The 11,350-nt window shown below is 39.5% G+C and overlaps 1 protein-coding gene across 1 annotated transcript; it reads left to right on the top strand.

Moving 5' to 3' along the window:
* The first annotated feature begins 5,358 nt into the window (after window positions 1-5,358).
* On the top strand, window positions 5,359-10,854 carry LOC149957399 (uncharacterized). Its single transcript, XM_090167015.1, has one exon. The coding sequence runs from the start codon at window positions 5,359-5,361 to the stop codon at window positions 10,852-10,854; it is 5,496 nt and encodes a 1,831-aa protein (XP_090023141.1).
* Window positions 10,855-11,350: the final 496 nt, after the last annotated feature.

The following is an 11,350-nucleotide window of genomic DNA, read 5'->3' as shown; positions in this document are numbered from 1 at the left end:
CCTTTCTTTGGTAACAGACACATGACGGACTTTGAGAAGGCGGAGGAGAAAGAAGAATTATTCAAGTCGAGAAGTAACTCGCGGTAAACTTGGGAAAGAGCGTGACCTAAGTCATCCCAGAAGGTAGTGTAGAATTCAACTGGAAGGCCATCCAGACCCGGGGAGCGACCCCGAGACATGGATTTGAGCGCCGCGGTAAATTCGGAAAAAAAATAAGGATTTTTAAGCTTGTTGGAGGAGTCTGTAGAAAGCTGAGGCAAATTTTGAAGAAAAGGGGGTAGAGCGGAAGGAGTCGTTTCAGAATTTGGATTAGAATAAAGGTCAGAATAGAAGTTAATAACGGTATCGCGAACTCGCATAGGGTCGGATATTAAGTCACCGTTTGAATTAAAAACGTTTTCCATTGGTTTCACGGCAGAAACGCGAGAAGTCCAACGGAAAAATTCGGCGGAGGGACTATCAACATTGGCTACGTAAGCCATACGAGACTTCAAAAGAGCATCCTTCGCGCGTTTATTTAGACTGTCATTTAATTGGGATCGAAGTTCTTGAGCGTCAGGGCTTTCAGGGTCATTTAAAGCGTGAACTTCACGCTGTAAGTCGCGGAGGCGACAGCGTTCTAGGTTAGATTGATAGTTACAGAAGTCACGGCAAATTGCACGGGCTTTAGGTTTAAATACATTGAACCACCAACACGACCACGAGCGGTCGGTGGAGTTCAAGACTTGTTCACTGATAGATTCACGTATAAACTGTTTCACGTCGCTAACGAAGTCAGGGTCGTCAAGAGCTTTGACGTCTAATTTCCAATAAGCCGGTTTTGGGCGGACTTTCGCAAAGGGACTCGCGAGACGCAGAACTACCGGACAGTGATCCGAAAAGGGACAAACCCCATGAGTACAGGCTTTGACTACAGTAGCGCTATCAACGTAAACACGGTCCAAGCGTGCCCGAAAGATACGACCACGCTGAGGGACGGAAGACCAAGTATAAGAACGGGTGTAAGGTTGGAAAATTCGAAAGGCATCTTGCAAATCCTGGCCATTGACTAGAGAACGGAGGGACTGCGAGACGTTTACGCGACGATTAACGCAATCTCGACGATCGAGGGCTTCATCGAGGGTACAATTAAAATCGCCGTTCAAAATAAAGGATTCACCGGCAGGTAGAGATTCTATTAGATTGGATAAATGTTTTAAAACGTCTAACGCGGCTTGATCGTCGTTAGACGGAATATAAACAGAAACTAAATGAGTAAAATTTTGAGGGGAAAATTCAAATCGAATATATACTAAATTACTCAAATAAATTTTGACGTCACGAACGAAAGAGCGATAATGAGGCTTAATACCGATGGAAACACCTGACCCAGAAGTAGAAGCGAAAGCGTGGTTGAAAGAATACGGCCAGTGTTTCCAGAGGTAAGACGCACCAAAACCGCTCGTAACGTTAGTTTCTTGGAAACAGACTATATCGGGGGAAGAATTTTGTATAAAAAGGCGGGCGCGGGTATTGGTCTCGGGGGTGCCTATACCCCTCACATTTAAAGAATAAATGGAAAACATTATAATAAAAATGAAAAATGAAAATAAAAATAAAAAGCGCGTAACAAATCGAGAACCGAAATTAAATTTAGAGAGGGCAAGGAAACAAAGATTTAACCAAAAATACATAAAAAGTCCAAGAAATTACTTCGACGATCCCGATTCGTTCTGGAGCTCCCTGAGAATTCGTCTTTCCCACTGATACACAGCTTGTTTTGACATTCGGGACAGGGGACTTTTTCGAAAGGCTGTGTCATTCTTCCTGATGTCATTTAGTTGTTTTAGGAGAGCAGCTGGAGAGTTGGTATGCTGTCTTACGTGTTCAAGAATTGGAATTTTTGATCGGTACATGCTGTCAAACAGGCTAACGAGGGATGAGTCGGATAGTGGAGCAGAGTCTTGATTAAGTTGATTGGAGTCAGAGTCGAGGAAGTCTTCTAAGTCATTCTGGGAGGCCACGCTGGAGTAAGATGACGCAGATTTTTGCGACATCGCTTTCGGGGGATCGCGCTGTACTACGGAAACTTTGTTCGGAGGACCGGACAATTCCGGTTGAGGCAATTGACGTTTATTCTTATTGAGCACGGTAAAACCTGGAGGGTATGTTTTAGCTGGAGAGCTGATAGGAGTTTTGAAGACGCTCATGTTATCTTCGTTATTTTCGGAGACCGGTATGATAGGGGTCATATCGAGTTCAGGAAAGGGAGATTCCAAATCACTTGGGTCAGTCATCGGAACATCCTTCGATGACTCTTTTACGATTTCCACAGTTTTAGGAACGGTTTCTTCTGTTTCCGGGTTACGGATGCGTCGCGGACACTGGTCGCGTGTGTGACCCGGTTCCTGGCAGTTGTGGCATTTTATTTCGGAGGTCTTCTCATAGGCTTTAACACAGCATTAGTGAAGATAGGTATGAAAATCATGGTAGGGTTATCAACTACGACCAAAGCCACCTATGACCGAAAAATACCACTATTTAAATGAAAAATTCTTCGCTGGTCCCTGCCGCCACCTATTACCGACTTCGTGGACTATTATAATTTAAAGCTTAAAAACAAAACAACGAAGTTTCTTAGTAGTATTTTAAAAGATTAAATTGCACTAAAACAAAATAAAGTATGTAAAAAATTAATACAAATAAATAAATAATGAATATAAGTAATAAATAATCCAGTATGTCTTGAAGGCTGCCTGAAGCTTGCCGAGGTGAATAATATTGTCCTTGAAATAGGATTAGTTTGGTCAATTTCTTTCTAATTGATTATCTCTTCATTTTTTCATTTAGAGTCTTGGCAATCTTTCGCAATCAGATATTGGTATAAATGTTTATGGCGTTTTTGATCAATTAGTTCAAATGGTGGTTCCAACCGAATTCTTGTTCAAACATGTGTTCTGTTCGATTTGAAAAAATGTTTAGTTTATCAAGCATCGTCTTACAAATGTTTCAATTCTGAGTGGAATATTTTTCAAAGAACCACCACATTTTTCAAGGTTGAGACTTTTGATGCATTTTTCCGTGAGTGTATTGATCTTTATCACATCTTTAGATGGATGTACCAACCCGCCATGGTCGCGAATTAAATGAAAGGATTTTGTTGAAACACAATAGTTATGAAAGCTTCTATTGTTGTCATCTGGATTTTCCTGTAATGTTGCTTTGCATTGATGACAGCTAAGAATTCTATTCAGCTTCCTTACAACAAAGTCAGCGACATAGTGAAGGATGTTGTCCGTAATCAAGTTTGAACCATCAAAACAAATCAGAATCGTCTTCAATTTCATCAGTAAGTGAAACATCAGATGTGGTGTCCTTTTGGAACTTTCGAATAAATTAGGAATTTATGTATCATCGAGGGCTAAAATATTGGCGCAGCCAGATGCCTCCAACTTTGCCATAAAAGACCTCTTATAGGCGGACTTAAACTGAGCTACTGTGGGTTTATTGTTGTAGCCTCCCTGCGGTCGATTAACACTTAATGTAAGTTCTAAGTGATCTTGAGATAACTTGTAGGTAGGAAGATATCTGTATAAAGTGAAATTCTTAAAATTTGATTCTTACAACTGAACTTTAAACCTAATCAGTACTTCAATGGTCCTTCAGGCGTAACAAGAGTATCTACCAGATGTAGAATACCAGTGATGGAAACTGCAAAACCCAGAGGTACAGTTTTTCTAGTCGATTCTGAAATCAAGTGTCCTTCGTAATCACATAAATTAATCATAAAATCTTTCATTTTCAGGATGTTGGTCCTTGCTCTGTTATAGCTATTGATTGGAGTCTTGTACCCTTCAGCGTATGCATTTCGTGAATTGAGGATATCAAAAGCTCTGAGGTAAGCAAAACAAACTTTATATCTTAACATGTGTTAATACCAACACCCTATCTCTACCTATCCACAATTTCAATGAAGTTAACTGTTGGATCACATTTCTGAAACTCTTTGACCTTAATTTCCTTCCGAAATTTCATGGCGCTCGCTACTGAGGCACTCATTGTTTGTACGGCCCATTTTACTTTCATCTTTTGTGTATGAAACTTTATGTGTAAGCGTGTAAGTTTGTTGGCCATGCTAAGACACTCTACAATATTTCCTATTGTTTGTCAAGATGTTTATAATGGTACTAATTTAATCTTTTTTCCAGAAGTTAAAAAAATTTGCTTTAGTTTAGTTATAATTATTTCGCTGATCAAAGATGACCTTGAAAAATTTCCACAAGTTTCTCAGAAGTTTGAACATATGACATATATCTTAAATTAATACCACTTTTTTCTCTGGATTTGCTAATTTTTTTTTATAAAGTTTAATTTAAAATTTCAACTTTGAATAATTATGAATTTTACAACGGTTAGGAAAAACTGATTTTATTTCTTTGGATGTCATAACCACTCCTAGTCGCTAGGCAATTGCCATATTGGAAGAAAGTCCATCACCTACGAACGCAACACATTCAGCACAAGTGGCTTTGATGTTGTTAAAAAGTGTACTAAATATTAACTAAAATTTCTTAAAATTAAAATTAAAATAAAGGTAAAATTCAAACATTTAATAATTAAATCTTTTTTTAGAAGAAAAAGATATTACTTCTTTAAAATTGTATAAAATGTAGGTATAACAAAATGAGAAGAACCCCCAACTTGTCCAAATGATAAATTGGTCGTAAAACTATTGACAGGTGCTTGGCGAAATTGAAGAAAGGGTTTCGGGAATATCGGGAGAGGCTTCGCGACTTCTCGGGCCGTCCGGGCATGGTACTATTGTATTAAGTCAAAGTGGCGTACCTTTCGCGGGACGATTGATACACCGCGCGTTGGTTATCTCGCTTGGATAATGGTTTCGGAGAAAGTCATCTCTCCTTTTACGACCGAAAGCTTTTTGCTTCAGGCATGTCATAGTTTAAGGAGTTTAGGAAAGGCAGTTGGGAATAGACAAAAAGTTCCGTTGAGATTTGAAATTTGTATTCTTGAGGACAGAGAAAAAAGAACTCCATCCTCACTTCGCATTTGGAGCTCTTTCAGAGCAGAACATTTTTTCGTAAAAATAAAATAGTTTTTTGTTACGAAGTCAAATTATTACATTAAAATTTAAGTTAGCCCACAAATTGGGAACATTAATTAAATCCCGCTTATTATTAGTATTTAAAATTAGTTTACTCTCAAACTTAATCTCCCAGCATTAAATTAATTATAAAGGAATTGAATCCAGACGTTTGGACTTTTCTTTATGGTGCCGAAACCCGGGACTGGTTGAGTTGTGAATGAACAGACAGCGGTAGTATTACAAGAAAAAAGATATCGAATATTAATATTAAGAAGATGGAGGCGGAAACAGATGTAGCCAGAGCCATAGCTGATGCCACAGCGAAGGCCGCGGAAAACGCCAAAGGAAAAAATGAAAGATATCTAAGAGCTAAAGCTATAAGGAAAACCATGAGAACGACAATTACAAATTATTTGAAGGTAGTTGCGGATTATTTAAGCGATGATTTGATAGACATCGAGACATTAGAAGATGCGCTATCCATATTAATTAAAAAGGAAGAGGATCATCGCCTATCGGAAAGGGATGCTGAGGCATTGACGGACGACGAGAAAACATTGGAAACCGAGACGTTGAATAAAGAGCGTTACAAGGAGGAAATATTCGCGAGCAAATTAAAGATCGGTAGAAGAATTAAAGCCGCGCGAGGAGGATCGTCCAGCGTAACGGACATATTATCGGAAGCGTCGGGAGCTAGTATTCACGGGCATATTAACAATAATAAATCTGCGGGTAGTGTTTCGAGGAAATCTCATACCAAACTGCCTAAGCTTGCTATACAGAAGTTCGATGGAGATATCACCAAATTTCATAGTTTTTGGAACCAATTCACCGTCGCTGTGGACTCGCAGGACCTGGACAAGGTAGACAAATTTAGTTATTTGGAAATGTATTTAGAGGGGGAGGCAAAATCAGTAATTTCTGGCATATACGCTTCGGATGACACTTACGACGAAGTTGTATCAATATTAAAAAATCGATTCGGTCGTAGGGATTTAGTCATTCACACCCACATGAATAAGCTTTTAAGCATAGAGCCCGTTCGAAAGTCTAGCGATCTCAAGGCCTTGCGAAAATTATTCGACACAGTCGAACTTAATATTAGAAGTTTAAAATCATTAGGACAAAACATTCACTCCAATGGTAGTTTTTTATGCCCTGCCCTGCTGCGAAGTTTACCCGAAGATATTCGCCTAGAATTTAGTAAAGAACGCGATACCGACCAAGATTGGGACGTCCATAATTTAATCGAGTTCCTGAGGAAGGATTTGCAAAGTCGAGAAAGATCGAAATTATTAAGCGCACCCACGGAAAACGATAAACGAGAAGGAGCCTCTTCCCAAGATAGGTCAAAGCGGTTTCCTGGAAAAATAGATAAAAATAAAACTTATACTCCCTCGGCTTACTCCCTAGCTACTAATGTAGAAAGGGCCACGGCCAGTAAAATATACTGTATATTCTGCGATAATACCGTACACGCTACTTTTCATTGCGTAAAATTAACATTAGAGCAAAAAAGAAAATTCATTAGAGAAAATCGAAGATGTTTTAAATGTTTGAGATTAGGGCACGATAGCAAAAGCTGCCATGCAAGAATAATGGCATGCCGAGCATGTGGAGTGAAACATAACTTTGCTATATGCGAATTAAACGAAGCGAACAAAACGAAAAAAGAATCTGATGAAACGGCCCCCAAGGAAAAGGTAGACGTAAACTCGACATCCACCGGGCAAGGCCTGATCAGCGCGCGGAAAACTCTACTTCAAACCGCTATGATTAAGATTGAAAACCCCGTAACTTCAGAAGTATTGGAAGAAGAAGTAAGATGTCTTTTCGACGCGGGTAGCGAAGTTAGCTTCGTAAAAGAAGAATACTCTAGAAGAATGAATTTGCCCGTAGTTGAAGAATTAGGATTGACAGTAAATAACTTTGGCAACGAATTTCCGAAGGAAATGCGGAGGCGCGTAGTTAGAGTAACCCTTCAGAACAAACGTTATCCAGGATTAAAAATTGAAATTATAGCTATGGAAGTACCTTTCTTGTGTAATTTAACGACTACCAAACATTGCGGAAAAATGGAAGAAATTATGAAAGAGAAGGGCCGAGAAATGGCAGACGAACCAAGTTTAGCCAATAAAAATATTTCCAGTATTAGCGTATTAGTTGGAGGAGATTACTATTGGAACGTAGTAAAAGGTATAGAAAGGTACGGAAGATTTGTAGCTCTGGATACCTTGTTTGGATGGGTGATTCAGGGTCCACAAAGGGGTAAAAACTCAAGTGCGCAAAATTTTAGCGTCACGGCAATGATTACTGGAGTAGAAGAAGGAGAGATTAATAAAATTATGAAAAGTTTCTGGGAATTGGAATCATTAGGGATTAAAAGCGAGGAACAAAATTTAGCGCCAACCCACGAAGAAGTAATCAAAAAATTCAATGAAGAAATCGAATTCAGGGAGGGAAGGTATTACGTAAAATTCCCATGGAACGTGGATAAAACTGTTCTTCCTAACAATCTAACCCTCGCCTTAAAAAGATTCAAACCTCTTCTGAAGAAATTCCATAAAGATCCTAAATATTTCTCGGAGTACAAAAAGATAATTGACGATCAATTAGCTCTTGGTATCGTGGAAGTTGTCCCGAGAGAAAAGGAAGATACACCTGGAGCGTTCTATTTACCGCACCAAGGTGTGAAGAGAGAAATTAGCGCAACTACAAAATTACGCGTAGTAATGGACGGATCAGCGAGTCAATACGGATCTCCGTCGCTTAACAACTGTATGAGTTCTGGCCCCAATCTAAACCCAGACTTATTGCTTTTATTACTAAGATTCCGAAACCATCAAGTAGCCATTATGGCAGATATTGAAAAGGCTTTCTTACAAGTCGGTCTAGTGGAAGAAGAACGGGACTCGGTGAAATTTCTTTGGGTAAAGGAGGATTTAAATGGAAAAATTAAAGAGGAGGATTACCAAATATTGCGAATGGCAAGAGTTCCTTTCGGAGTTACAGCGAGCCCCTATTTATTAGCAGCCACGATCAAATATCACATAAAGCAATACGAGGGAAGCCACAGTTCAGCGGTAAGCGCTCTAAATAGAGATCTATATTATGACGATTTGGTGAGCGGAGCCAGCGACGTAAAAAAAGCGTTTGAACTCTCCGCTGGAGTTACCGAAATCATGAATAAAGCCAGCATGAGATTCCGAAAGTGGGAAACCAACTCGGACGAATTGAGAAAAATTTGGGGAAATAAAAGACAAGAAGCGGGTGAAATTACATTATTTGAAAGCGGTACCAACCGCGAAAATTTAAAGGTACTGGGCTTGAGATGGAACGCGAAAGCGGATCTGTTTTCTTTCGATCTATCAAATTTGATCGCGATGATGTCGGAAATGAAAAATACTAAAAGGCAAGTTTTAAGTGTAGTAGCGCAGATTTTCGATCCGATGGGAATGCTATCTCCGATTACAATTAGAGCTAAAATTATATTTCAAATGTTATGGGAACGTGGGTTAAAATGGGACGACGAACTTCCTCCAGACGTGGGAGAGTTATTTACCAAATGGAGAAGAGAACTACCCCAAATTAGAAGAATTAAATTGCCGCGTTGCATTTTCCATTGCCCAGAAGACGAAATTAGCGAATTTGAATTACACAGTTTCTCCGATGCGAGCACTAAGGCATACGCATCCATTGTTTACGTTCGTTACGTAACAAAATCTGGAATTATTGGAGTATCTTTCGTGGTTTCCAAGGCAAAGGTGGCTCCCATCAAACCAATTACATTGCCAAGGCTGGAGCTGTTAGGGTGCTTGCTAGGAGCGAGACTCATTAATTACGTAAGGGACAATTTCTATAAAACCGGCATCGCCGCCTTTTTATGGACCGATTCATCAATTGCTATGCATTGGATAAAGGGCTCATCTAAAGAATGGAAGCCTTTCGTTTCCAATCGAACCGCCGAAATTCAAAAGATAACCGACCCTCAAAATTGGAGCCACTGCTCGGGAGCCGAAAATCCAGCAGATTTGCCCTCAAGGGGAACAAGCGCCGAAGAACTCTCAGCGTGTAAGCTATTTTGGGAGGGGCCCGTTTGGCTAAAAAAGCCGAAATCGCAGTGGCCCGAGAAAAGATTCGAAGAAAGGAGAGTACCCGTCGAAGTCGGGGTGGAGAGAAAAAAGGTAGTCCTGGTAGTAGGATGCGAAACTAAAATCAGTATAGTTAACATTCTAGATTTGAACAGATATTATTCATTAGACAAGGTGATTAGAATCACGGTATACGTATTGCGAGCTTTCGGTAAAAATAAGGAAGTAGTAACCGATGGACAAAACACCAATATTTTACACACAAAATGGGGTCATAAAATTATGCCACCGACAGCTGCGGAATTAAATAAAGCTGAGACTATTTGGATTAAAGCAACACAATTAGAAGATTTTAAAAGAGAAATTAGTGATTTACAATTAAAAAAGACAATTTTAGCTACATCAAAGATTGCAACTTTGCACCCTCAGCTCGACGAAGAAGGAGTATTAAGAGTAGGAGGCCGTTTGACAGAATCAGAGCTAACTTATGGCGAAAAGCATCCTATAATTATGGCAAAAACCAATCGCTTCTCCGAATTAATCTTAATGAGAAGCCACCTGAAAACACTGCACGGAGGAGTGCAAGAAACTATTACGCAAACCAGAGAAAAATTCTGGATTGTTTCTGGTAGGCAATTAGCAAAAAACGTAATTAGCAGTTGCATAAAGTGCAGAAAAATAAAAGCAAAGCCTTGCGTAGCACCAGTAGCTCCTCTTCCTGCGGATCGAATGAGAGAATCGAAACCGTTTGAAATTATTGGAATAGATTTCGCGGGACCATTATTCATACGCAAAACTAATGGCCCGCCAGAAAAAGCCTACATTTGCCTCGTGACATGCGCAGTCACTAGGGCTATTCATTTAGAATTAGTATCATCGTTAAGAACGGAAGAGTTTCTCTTGGCATTCCGTAGAGTAGTAGCGAGAAGGGGCATTCCATCGGTAGTCTATACCGACAATGCAAAAACATTTCACAAAGCGAACAAGGACTTAAAATTAATTTGGAAATGCTTAGATAGCGCAGAACTAAAACAACATTTTGGAGTGAATGGCATTACGTGGAAATTTATAGCCGAACGTGCAGCTTGGTGGGGGGGTTGGTGGGAGCGATTAGTACGCTCTACCAAAACCACTTTAAAAAAAGTATTAAGTAAAGCCTCATTAACATACGAGGAAATGGAGACGACACTAGCCGAAACTGAGGCAGTGATCAACTCCAGACCCTTAACCTACGTCTATAACGATATAAACGAACCAATCCCTCTCACACCAGCTGAATTCTTGATTGGGAAAAGAATTACCTGCCTCCCTTCTCAGAAATTTCCAAATGACAAATTACCAGCTACTCGTGTCGAATTAACTAAACGTTTAAAATACCGACAACAATTAATTCAAAACCTTTGGAAACGATTTCGACACGAGTACTTGATGGAGCTAAGATCGGCCCATCACGCCGCGACCGTAAAAGAAAATAGATTAATTGAAATTGGTGATGTCATGCTTGTTCATGAGGATAAACTACCTAAACAGGTATGGAAACTCGGTGTAGTCACTAAAATCTTTTACGGCCGCGACAAAAAGGTGCGGAAATGTCAATTAAGAATGGCGAACCGTAGCGAGATAATCAGGCCAGTACAATTGCTCTACGCGCTTGAAATCAAAAATGATAAAAACAATTAAATAGCGCAACTGAACTATTGAAATACTTTTGCAGTATTTCGGGGGGAGTGTTAAAAAGTGTACTAAATATTAACTAAAATTTCTTAAAATTAAAATTAAAATAAAGGTAAAATTCAAACATTTAATAATTAAATCTTTTTTTAGAAGAAAAAGATATTACTTCTTTAAAATTGTATAAAATGTAGGTATAACAAAATGAGAAGAACCCCCAACTTGTCCAAATGATAAATTGGTCGTAAAACTATTGACAGGTGCTTGGCGAAATTGAAGAAAGGGTTTCGGGAATATCGGGAGAGGCTTCGCGACTTCTCGGGCCGTCCGGGCATGGTACTATTGTATTAAGTCAAAGTGGCGTACCTTTCGCGGGACGATTGATACACCGCGCGTTGGTTATCTCGCTTGGATAATGGTTTCGGAGAAAGTCATCTCTCCTTTTACGACCGAAAGCTTTTTGCTTCAGGCATGTCATAGTTTAAGGAGTTTAGGAAAGGCAGTT

This window comes from Leiobunum rupestre, chromosome 2, assembly GCF_980474605.1.
Source record: "Leiobunum rupestre chromosome 2, qqLeiRupe1.1.hap1, whole genome shotgun sequence".
Lineage (NCBI taxonomy): Eukaryota > Metazoa > Arthropoda > Arachnida > Opiliones > Sclerosomatidae > Leiobunum > Leiobunum rupestre.
This window is presented reverse-complemented; position numbering and strand designations above follow the sequence as displayed.